At 52.7% G+C, this 11,749-nt stretch overlaps 1 protein-coding gene across 1 annotated transcript in view; it reads right to left on the reverse strand.

The window, feature by feature from the left end:
• Nucleotides 1-11,463, reverse strand: part of LOC100905495 (hemicentin-1-like) — a 102,275-nt gene extending 90,812 nt beyond the window's left edge. Inside the window, exon 1 of the mRNA XM_029112367.1 lies at nt 11,277-11,463. Within this exon, the coding sequence (XP_028968200.1) occupies nt 11,277-11,463 (187 nt within the window). The remainder of the gene's footprint in view (nt 1-11,276) is intronic.
• Between the last annotated feature and the right edge of the window lie 286 nt (nt 11,464-11,749).

Consider the following 11,749-nt stretch of genomic DNA (forward strand, 5'->3'; position numbering starts at 1 on the left):
TTTGAGAGCGACTAATATACTATGAGGATCGATGCTCCGGGGGAGGGGAGTTCGAATACCTGAGCAGACTCAAGGAATTTCGCCCCGGGTGAAGCGTATCGGCAACGAATATTCAGAGCAAAGACCGAACGAGCGACCAAGCCGACACAGGGAGCACTAATATTTAATGAGTTATAAACGGGCAATAACAATTTAACTGCCTAACGTGACTTGACATTGTTGAGATAAAATCAACAGTATGTGCCATACAAAACCACACGGACGAAGCGCCTAGCTCACTCACGATACAGACCGGTCAGAACATTTTCACTCTGACGACGACCTAATGTCGCCAGATTTCGGCCGCGAGGCTTGGCGCCCGCCGGCTCGCTCGCTCACTCACCCGGGCTACCATAAATAATCAACACGCGACTACTTTCCGGTAATAAATTTGCGTACGTTTACGTCGTCGGCGTCTTCGTGCCGCTGGCGCTTTGACCTCCCCCTATGTGGAGAGAGTAGCGCGAGCTTTAATTCAATAGCGTAAAATCCGAATGCGATCGAGCGTGCGCTCGATTGCTGTGACGTTCACCAGCGGAGACGCTAGCGGCCATGCTCGCCGAGCTCTCAATAGGAATTCCTGGCTTACTCGTTGCCATCTAGGCAAGAAGGCAAATCACTTCGCATCCTCTCGATGTCCTTCTGCTGAAACTCGGTAGTCGAACGCGAGTATCTATGTTGAAGTGGTGAGGGGGTATACCGGGGGTTCGAATCCACTTCTGTGCCAAACAAAATCCTCAACGCCCCGCTCCAGACGGCCGCGATGTCACCATTTACGTTCCGAGAAGGAGCCTTAAATCCGGACCATTACCTCGAGCAATCGGAAGAGTTCAGAGAAGCGCCGCTGCAGCGTACGGTTCCCGTTCAGCATTGGCCCACCCCTCTGAAATCCCGTACAGCTCGCTGGAGTACCGCGAATACCCCGGTTCCTCCGTCCGAGCTGTTTCTCCTGAAGCTGCCGCGTCGATCGACCTCTACGACACTTACCGACGATGAGGACGACAACGACGAGGAACCGACGATGGGCCATCACTTCGTATACGGCTCGAATCGACGGCGGATTTTCTCCGTGGTCGTGCGAGAAGTTCCTCTCCTTTGCCCGTTTCGAACGCTCGGCGATGCTCAACGCCCAGACCGGTCGTGACGTTCTCCTCGACAGATTGCCCATCCAGGATCCATCATTGGGACCAAGCCTTTGGAACTACTACGAGCCGAGATTGATGAGAAACATAAGTTGGCGGACGAGTGCGCGGCTCATTCGATCTCATGATATTTATTGGTAAATCCCATTCTCGGCTCCTATCGAGATCCGGGACCGTTGGGAGAACTCGATAGTTTCGATTCAGTTGAGTCGCGAGTCAAGAGAAAGGCGAGATTATGAGTCGCTCTCAGATATTGATTCATTCCAGCCCGGAAACGTTTTGTAGTGGATCGATACTTCACGGATGCGAGCTATCCCTAAGGCGTAGTTCTCGCTGCGATAGAAATTGATTAATTGGTTGCGGACGGGAGTGATGGGATTCGAATTCGGTCCGACGATGGAATGTGATCGATTCCCCTACCGATCATCACATGGGATCTTTAGTCTGGAAGCCGGCGCCGAGGACACGCACAAGGGCGATCAGAGTAATAGCGCCTCTTTCGATGCGAACACTTGCCGGGGGTGTCTCTATTATCTCGGTCGCCCCCGTTTAGTCGTGCACTTTAGCTCATCGTCTCTTTGAACTTTGATGAATTTGGAGCAAACGAATCCGACACCATCACATTGCTTGAAACGTGACGAGCTGCGCTGTAACGAATTTCCACCCGAGGTGAGGCACTATCTTCTTTTCAAAGAAAATTTTACCTCGATAACTCGAGACGAGCCGGAGCTTGTTGGCTCTCGATCAGCGCGCTCTACGCGGCTGGTATCCGCTCATAAAAGCTACATAGAAAACGGGACCCGCTTATGGAACCCATCGGCTTTCTGGCTTGTTTGCCGAGCCTGCTGCAGCCCGTTTCGATCACGTCCTCTCCTTAAGTTCGGAAAAAGTATCTCCCATTGGCTTGAGAACTACTCGGCGAGAGTTCGTCGGATTCGGCTTCCTGACCACGTGAGGAGCCAACGCAACGGTCGGTCCGGTCGATATGTCGACAGAGCGAGTACGTTCGAGATCAGCGGCTCGTCGTCAATGTTGACGACTACGAGAAACACTTCCTCTCCTGAGAATCGGTATCGTTGACGCAAGGTTCCCTTTCTCGAGACGGTTCTCGAGGATTCCAAGAGTGTCCTGCATCATAGAAGTCGCCTGTCGAGGCGCAGGAGATAGAAAAAGCGTTCGGTGTCATGGAGAGGAGAAAGACAAGGATGCAGACCGATTCGCCCACAAGAAAGTCTATCGCTTTTGCTATTGCTGAAAGACATCGATTCCGGTTCTAGGCTAGTGTTGTCACTCGCTCATGCCGTGGTTAGTCTCGAACTCAAAGGAACCTGTAGACCCAACAAGTTAAGTCCTTGCCACTAAATTCTTCGGTAGGCGAAGAACATCACCGCAGGTCTCACGCTCAGGTCGAAATTCAAAAGTCAATTCATAGATTCCAGAGGATGAATCGTCCAGAGAGGCTGCGGATTCGATTCTGGGGGAGAAACGCGTACAGGAACCTGTTCGAATCCGTGAATCTGACCAGACGGAGGGTTCCTGTTTCTCAATAAGAAAGTCGAGCACGGTAGTTCGAGGGTTATCAGCCGCTGGCAATTTGTGCTCTTGAATAGGTTCCTCCTACATGCGCGCCGCGAAGAAATCCGAAAACTCATGGGGCGAGGAAGGATATCGGCCATTGCGGTGAGGCTCCGAAATTCTTTCAATCCGAGTCGAGAGTCAGAAGACAGTCCGCAAGCTGCCTATTCCTCCGCCTGAATTCGGACATGCGATCGCGTTCTCGAATCATTGGAAGCAAGGACTCACTCCACCGACTATACAACGACGCAAGATGTGTACCCGAGTCCGGGAAGATTCCACACGAAAATACAGACGATCACGAAAAATAGTCTGCTGAGTTCAATCCTTTCTGTCGGAAGTCTACTAGAGAATATCTGAACAGAAGTCGAGGTCTTGGCTTTCGCTCAAATGGCACGCGATGAGCTCTCGTGACGGTACCCGTCGTGGAACTTCGGGGAAATCTGCGCAAAAGCGGAGCTTCGTCCTGCACCGGAGCTGACGCCCCGGTACCGATCGCCTCTCGGTCGTGAGGGTCAGCTCCGTAGCTCCTAGGACTAGGGTCCTTGGTTCGCCTTCGTAGAGGGCTCCGGGAAGTCAACGAACGTTCTCGTGTTGGTTTTCAATGCAATGAGAAAGATTTCTCAGTTCCTCGCACAAGGCGGCAAGTCCTACTTGGCGAATCAGTCTCCCTTTCGACACAAGCATCGTCTGCGTGGGAGCACGTCGCGCCCACGGGGAGCGTCAAGCTCCTATCAATTTATTTACAGCGCCAGCGGTGGTCGGCACGAAACTCTTCACGGTGACATGTGTCCAATCGTTCACCCTTGTTCACCTGTTTCCTTGCCCTCAGCTCCGTGAACGCGGATATTTTCCGTAGCCGAGTGAGCTGCCGGAACGATTCTTATACATCCGTGATGTCAAACCCAAATCGATTCCGATTAGCGTATTCATTTTAACATCAAGAACTAGTCAATGGGGCCGGACCGGAAAAACTTTCGATTTCGAAGCCGCTCCCCTTCGGCGAATCCTCGTTGAATATTCCCATCGGATGAGTGAAGATTAGTCTTTCTCCGCTAAAGCCTGATCATGCCTTTCTTAGTTCTCCCGTCTCCCACGGAGCTCTCGCTGATTGTGAGTGAGACGAATATTGAAACCAGAGCTCATGATTACGGCTCTCGGCGACCATTGAAAGAGCCGGAGATATTGTCCAGAGAGACACAGACTGTTGTCCTAGTCGATTCAGGACCGACCTTTCCGTATCATGATTCGACACGCACGTCGATTGTACTATTTCTGCTCCATCCACAGCGTCTGCGATCGATGTCTGGGGGGCTCACGCGAGCACCGTCGCCTCGGCGTTTTCGTGCCTACCCGAGATCTCAGGCTTCACATCATCGACGCGTCATAGAATCGGTAGAAGTAAACAAGCCCTCGAGGGTCAATCGTTTATCTGGCCAAGGCAATGCTCCGTCGACCGTCCCATTCCATTTACAGGGAGAGGACAGCGATATTAGAGCACTCGTGATGACGGCAGAAAGCAGTCGCACAGATGCTCAAAGCTCAATTAGGCTCAAAATTCCGTCGGCTCAACGAACACGTGCAAGGAAATTATCATGTCATTTGAATCAGGGGCTCACGGCTACAAGCATGGACTGGATACTGGATCATGCGATCAGCGATGAAATTATCTCACATCGTATAATCATAGCCATAATTATTAAGATCGTAATCACAGTCACGGGAATCATAGTGATGATGGTGATGGTGATGATTTGCGAGACACCGCCGATTCATCCGTTTCCGCAACCACCCCCATGGGGTTAGTTTGACCTTTTGACCGAGTCATTTCATTTCATCATCAGGAAAAACTGCTCAGTCGGTCAGCGTGGATCGACATCAGAGACTTGGGCGGAATGGCTGCCAGAATCGCCCACTGTTTGAACCCCTCCCCCCAATCGACTAGACGATGGGATCATGACGAGCGACGTCGGAGGACCATTTCCGAAAGGAAATCATCCCCGAGCGGAGGAGGAAAAAGCTCGTAAGACCTCTTGATGCACGGACATTGTTCTCGAGAGCCTCCAATGACCCTCATTTTTCATCCTTGATCACTCCTCGGGAGCGTCGCCAATTACGATCAACCGCCGTCCTCAGCCTTTCTCGATCGACATCGTCTTCAACTATTGATTCAGGCAATTCGTGATCACCTGTAGACTACCAAGTAAAAGCCCGCTCTCCCGACATCATCGGGCCGTTCCGATCGGAAACCAGTATCGGAGATCAATGCTGGTTCCGGTGATCCAACGTTGGCCGATCGCAATCAAAACCGAATCAGAGTAAAAACCCGTACAGTTCGATGAATGTCCACCTCCGGTTTGACGGTGGCGGCGCATCGAAGCCGTAAACAACGGAGTCGAAACCTCAGGTGTCACGGCGGTCGCGATCACGGGAGCGAAAGCCAACATCAGATCTGACGGTCCAGGGAGAGCTCATTGAAATTCTCCCCGCGACTGCTTCGTTGTCAGAAAAACGACTCGAACCACTTCCCGAAAACCTCGTCTCGACGTGGCCGTCCGGTCGGTCGGTCGGTCCCTCACTGTGGCCGAGATTAATGGCCAGCCAAGCAGCTAGTCAGCAGGCCATGCAGCAGGCTCTGGGAGAAATAGTAAGTAGCGATGCCCGACCGGTTGGGAGCGGGTGGCCGGGTGAGAGAGGAAGTGGAAGAGCTTTGCATTTGAGCTCGGCGGCCACGGGAGGCTTATAAAAGTAGGTGTGAGTTCTCTGCTCGCTCGGTGGCCGGACGGACGGGCTGGTTGGCGAGCGGGAGGACCCGACGCCCGGCCCGCCGGCCAGCCGAGATGGCAAAGTGGGTCCCCGACCGAATCAATATGGCGTCGGTCGTCAGGTTCTGTCGACGGCCGGACGGACGGACACTTTTGCGAAGCGGTTCTTGGCAAGGAGCATGTTCGGAGCATGCCGGCCCTATAACCACCCTCCCAGAGGAACGATGATCAGAAAGAGTTTAACAGCCTCCCAGCAGTAAGGGCACTCGGAAGTGGCAACTTTTATAGCTTTGAGGCCGTCCGACAAAGACTCTTAAATTGATAATTCTCTCCCTTCTATCCCGGAACTCAGCAAACCCGCAACAGAAGTCCTACGAGAACCAAGACGGACGAAATTCCATAAAACTGGATTCTTACAATCGGACGGAATGGTCGAATAGGAATGACTCCGGATCGAGAATGGGTTGGGGGCTGCGTGTCCACGGGAGATCGAGTTCGTCTAAGTAAGAAACGGTCGCTCGAACACGACGAGCCCGGTGGCCCGCCGAGAGGAACTCGTGTGCTCGTGACTCGTGACCCCTTCGGCGGAAGTGCGACTCTCCAGAACGTGGTTCGAAGAATTCTCAGTTACGAGGTGCGCAACAACTGCGTCCCCTCGCGGGCTAAGCCATACTATCAGGTCTGACAAGCGACTCCGGGTTGTCCGCATGTTGTTCCTTCTGTCAGGTCTTCTATCGCGTTTTTTCACTCGGTTCACGTCGTTGCCACACCGGTAACATAAGTTTCAGCGTACGACACGGCGTCGACAGCATTGAAAGCAGCGCGAGACAAACAGGACATCCCCAGCGGGACATTTTTCTCCTGATTATCGCGCGCGGGCGCTGCTTGCGTGAATGAGTGCGCACGTCCATCCGTGTACGACTCCATGCGTTACGGCAGGCGGCACGACTTTGTCCGTCGTCAGTCTCGTCGCGCAGAACTTGATGCAGAACTCCTCTGCGGGACCCGGCGGCGGCGGCGGCGGCATCATTCGTTGCAGAAGTTGTTGCGGAACGACGCCAGACAAACACAATGGCGGCTGACCGGCGACTGCAGGGCTAGCCGACCACAACAATGCCAGCAACACCTCATTCCCTAATCATCGCGAGCTGTCCGGGACACGTCATAAACGTCATGATATGGTAAGTGACTCTTTTGCTTGTGAAACAGCTACAGGCCACCATCCAGTGAGCTCCACGTCCTGGTCCAGAACGCTCCTCGACCCGGAACCCGATTTCGTAGTGTGCTCTTCGATCTGTGCATACCCGCCATGTCGCTCACAGCGATTGCGTCGTGGGCCGCCCGTTTCGCCAACGTCTCCTGCTTCTTCTCTGCCTCACATTGGGAAAATGAGCTTGGACGATGATGGAATGGAAGACTTCGTGAGCGAGCCGTTGTCCGCAAGGACAGACAGCTTTCCCAAACTTGGAAAAGCGAGGGGGCAGAGCGACGGTAGCGGCCGAGTTCGCTAAATATTTCGCATTTTAGATTTCCGACTCGCACCGGGTCGGCCGAGCTATTGGCTGAATACTGTGGGACGGGAACCTAAGCCGCCGATCGGGGAAGGCGGGAATCGAGGGAGGAAGGAATGGCGAGTCCCCTGTGTTCCACCCGACAAACTGAGCTTCTTCGATGCGTTGAATAAAGACAACGGCTTCTGCCGGAGAGATCATATTTCACCGAAGCCTCTCGAACGACCGAAATCACCGTCCTTCACAGACTACATCGACTACATTCCGTCTACTGCTCTCCTCGTCCCTCGATATCCGTCTCATAAATAATCTGAGCTCAGCCTTATCCTTGACCTGTCAGCCTCAGACAGACCGGTTCTCGGCAGCATTGCTCCGATGCTCAGGCCTCATGATATCTTTCCGCCGGAGCTGACTGTTAGACAAAACAAGAGAAGTAATCCCGGAGGTCTCTCGAGCCCGAGACACACGGAAAAGGTCACAGGCACAGCATATGCAAGCCCAAGACGAGAATGAGGTAGTATCTAAAAACTCGGTCTGTCTCTTGGGAGCGCGCCGTCTCGTCGTTGTCATCCTTAACGAGCGATTTAATCTTAGTTAGTTGAGGCAAGGATTTTTTTGTCATGAATTCCATGCTCTTGAGCGAACTCCTGTTAGCACATCATCAGAAGGAGACGCAGGGAAGGTACTTTGTGGAAGCAGCGAAAGGAGGGAAAACACGAGACGGCAAGGGAAGAGTTGCTGTGGGGGTGACTCTGTAGGTAATGAATTGAATCAGAAGAGCTTCGCAATCTTCGGAGCCGAACGGTGTATGCAGGATCTGAGGATTTCGACAAAAAGAGCGATCGAACCTTAGCGACCTCAGAGTCTCGATTGAGCTCCGATTGATGACTAGTTGAATCGACACGATGCCGACGTCCTGTGGTGGCCGAATGGGTATTCGAGGTCCGCACACTCGGCGGGATCGAAAAGTCTTCTTCTGCCGAGCAGGATAACCCCCCCTCCCTTTTCCCCGGGAGGACCTGAGTGTGAAAAAGCCCTTCTGTCTTCCGTGAGGTTTCTATTCTGACGCCTCACGAGCTAGGGCTATCATTGTATTTTCTTTGGGTGCTCCTTAAAATGATCTGCCCCTCGCCTTCTCCTCCCTCAGGTGCGAGCCGAAGTTCGGTGCCGAGAAGCGCGAGAACGATACCCACCTCAGATAGCAAGGAAATCTCCCTGATTCGAGCAGCGATAGCCAAAAGTCTCTGATCACACTTGTGAGGAATCTAACTCGGATTCGCTATCATCGACTCGCTTCGGATCGTTTGACCTACGGGCGGATATTCCGTATCCGCGTCACGGGAAACTTTTTCCACATAAATATGTACATACATGCGTTCCAGTTGAGTCTGAAAATCTTTTCCGCGCCACTGAGTCTCAACGCCCCCCGACCCATGTTCTTGATTCATCCGAGAATAATTCACCAGTCGAACTGAAGTTGCCGAATATTTTCCGAGGAAACCATCGAATGGGGAAAGCGATCATGTTCGGAGTGTTTCTCCGTGCTCAGCCGGGTAATTTGAATCATTCAAGAACTCTTTGATAGCGTGTTCGTATGCGGTCAATCATCACGGAATTTCCCAGAATGCTCCAACCACTGCGGAAATGTCCCGCGTGAATTGGCTGAGGTCGGCAATCGTTCCACGAGATCCGGGGAGCGGTCACATGGAGATCGACATCAAACACGCTCCGTGGAAGAGGTCGTCGCGATAACCGAAAGGAAGGCGAGCCGTCGGCCGCGGGCACACACTCCGACTCAAGTGGGTACCTATGGAGTGAGCGCAGCCGATCAGAATTGGGAATGCAACACTTGACGCATTCCCGTACATGCCCTGTGGATAAATCGTCCGGAAGACGACTCTCGAGAAGCGATGGGCTCGTCGATGGTCAAGCGTGCGCAGCACCTGTTCAAAGTCAGAAGCCGGGTCTCAATTCAGACTCCAGAACGAGTCCCTTTCGGAATGCTTCATCGAAATCCCGCACCGAGTTTGACCACGTCGGGGTCGATCGGCGGGAAGAGATCGTGTCGCTGTGGATTCGGACTGATTTCATTCCGAAAGGAAGCTTCAGTTCACATGACGTCAGAAGGTGCTGCGGCCCAGACCAGGGTTTCGATTCTTGGGTTCATTCCTCCCAGCTACGCGATCCTTCAGCACTCGGTCTCTCCTTTCGCTCGCGAAAATACTGCGAGAGGTTTTCCTCGTGTAGCTCGGGTCTCCCGAACATTCCCACAGACCTGGACCTCAAGTCTCGGTTGGAGCAAATGCGTCTCATAATTTACTCTCTCCTATGTATGCTCGCCAGTCGAAGGGAGTCATATGGGTGATGGGCTGAGGCTGTTCGAGGCTCGAACGAGTATCGAGTGGGAGCGGATTCGCAAACTAGTCGTTATGAAGCCGCATGAATAATTGAACGTCTCACGCGCATATTTGCCTGAATTTCCGACGAAATGTACAGTCTGAGCTCGCTTGCTCTGAATGTAAAGAAAACCAGGACGACCACCGCGCTCAGATACAAGATTAATGGAATGTATTTTCCCTGAACGTTTCATCGGAGCGAACGGTGGAACAATATTCCAGATTAGTTTCGGCGAGAACTCCGATCAGCTGAGAGCGTCTTACACAACGGCAGGCCTTGCGAAGAGGAATCGATTCGTTCCGTGGGAATCACTTCGATGTTTCCCTCCGAATATCTTCTCCCGAAATCGCGTCGGGAGAGCATTCGACTCATTTCGAGGACACTTCCTGCGGAGCTCGCATCAGATGTGCTCGAGATCGATCGAGGTGTAAAATTCGTCTCTTCAGAATAAACCTGCTGCGAATCATTCGTGTGAATTCCGTGTTCGTTGTGGATCATCGCGACAGCCGAACCATTCTCGCGAGAAAATCTGGGAATTCGCAAGAATGATCTGGGCATAACCCCGCGAGTCAAGAGCTCCAATTATCACATTCCCCGAGCTGACTGCGTCTGTCCCCGAAGCCGAGAGGAGACTGCTGAACTGCGACGACTTGGGGGAAGTTAAGGTATGTACACCGCAACATGACTACACTCGCTTTGCTTACACTCACTCGGCAGCAGAACCTCCATGAACATTTATTGATTTCGTGCGAGGTTCTACCGATGTTCCCGCTTGAAAGTCATGAGCTCGGCCCCAACTCCCCTTTTGTCGCCGCAGCAAGCGAAGAATATTCGGACCGCCGAACGTTCAAAATGGACCCCCCTCGCGCTCCCGCCATTATGAACATCGTCTCCCTGCAATGCATCAGTTTCAGCGCCAGCTGCAGCCGCAGGTGACAACGTCGAAACTTCGCCGCCCTGGTTTTGGTTCATTAAATCTGAAAAGACTGCTGCTGCCTTCGGCAGCAATGACGACAAAAGCGAAGGCGGCGCGAAGGCATCCCTCTCGAGACGTGTAGGGAAATACGGGAGCGATCTTATTTTTTCTATCATGCTCTGTGTTCGCGCGTCTTCTGAACGGGCCACTCTGAATCGGGCGAGATGAGAACGGAATCATTCGGTGATGTCTATAAGATGTCGACGGGGTCAAGTTATAAATCGCTCCCTCCGGTGTCCTAGCCCGGTGCAAGACTAGAAGAGCTGATGTTTCGAGGTGTTACGTTTCGGTGTGGGCTTGGATCCGCGATCATGAGGACTGAGGACCAATTTCGTATGGAGACTCGACGATACCAAACGCAAAACGTTCTTCGAAATCGATCCGAAGGTCTCTCCCGCAATATGCGGAAGCAATCGTATCTCTGTCGACCAGAGATTCGGAGCGAGGAAATCTGCTGAAGTCGAGCAGCTGACGGGAGTGAGAGAGACAGGATGTGATACTTGGCGTGCTCATGAGCGTCTTGAGTCTGACTTCGATTGTGCCGCTGGAGTCAGTCTGAATGGGCCTTAGCCCTCAGACTTCCTTTTCGTTCGTCCGTCGTAGCGAGTCCACAAACTTATCGAGATCTGCTCGTGGTACCTACGCCTACGCCGATGCGTACAGGCCACAGGCACCTCAGCATTCCTCTAATTAGGTTTTTCGAGAATTCGGGCCGTTCACCTCCTTCAAGATCATCAGCCGAGACCCGCGGCCTAGCGCTGTTCCGTTCTCGATGATGCGGGTGACGTGTCGTTTGCGTGAGCAATGAGTTTGCTACGTTTCCACGCTCGCTTGATGTCATTGGGCGGTGACTTCTAGCGCGCGCATTCACCTTTCTGAGTATTTTTGCCGATGAACTTCAACATGGAACGCAGCCGCAAGGGCGCTATGCGTCCGAGCATAGCCGCCGAGATCGGACCCATGTACTTGCATTCAACTGAGTTTTCTTCTCCCAGAGATGTCATGCCTGTTCCAGCGACATAATTAGGTTCGATCGTCGTGGGGTGTTTGCGAAACATCTTTGTACGAATTACAGCAACGAATTGCTCGATTATCGGAATCGCACTTGATAAGAGTGTGGCGGTAACCACTAATAATTCACTGACGACTAATATAGTCGGTCGATTCTGGTGACGAACGAGTTCGGGGAAGGGAATCGTGTGTCAGGGAAGCCTTCGGTCCGCCGGATGAAGCATAGGTGAAGGGTTCTGGTGCCGAAAAAAGTTGATGGACCGGCTCGGCTCGGGTCCGCGACATGCTTCTATCGCAATCTACATGAGCGGAGACTGTGCTCATGGCGGCTGC

Source organism: Galendromus occidentalis, unplaced genomic scaffold (assembly GCF_000255335.2).
Source record: "Galendromus occidentalis unplaced genomic scaffold, Mocc_1.1 scf7180000077497, whole genome shotgun sequence".
Classification (NCBI taxonomy): domain Eukaryota; kingdom Metazoa; phylum Arthropoda; class Arachnida; order Mesostigmata; family Phytoseiidae; genus Galendromus; species Galendromus occidentalis.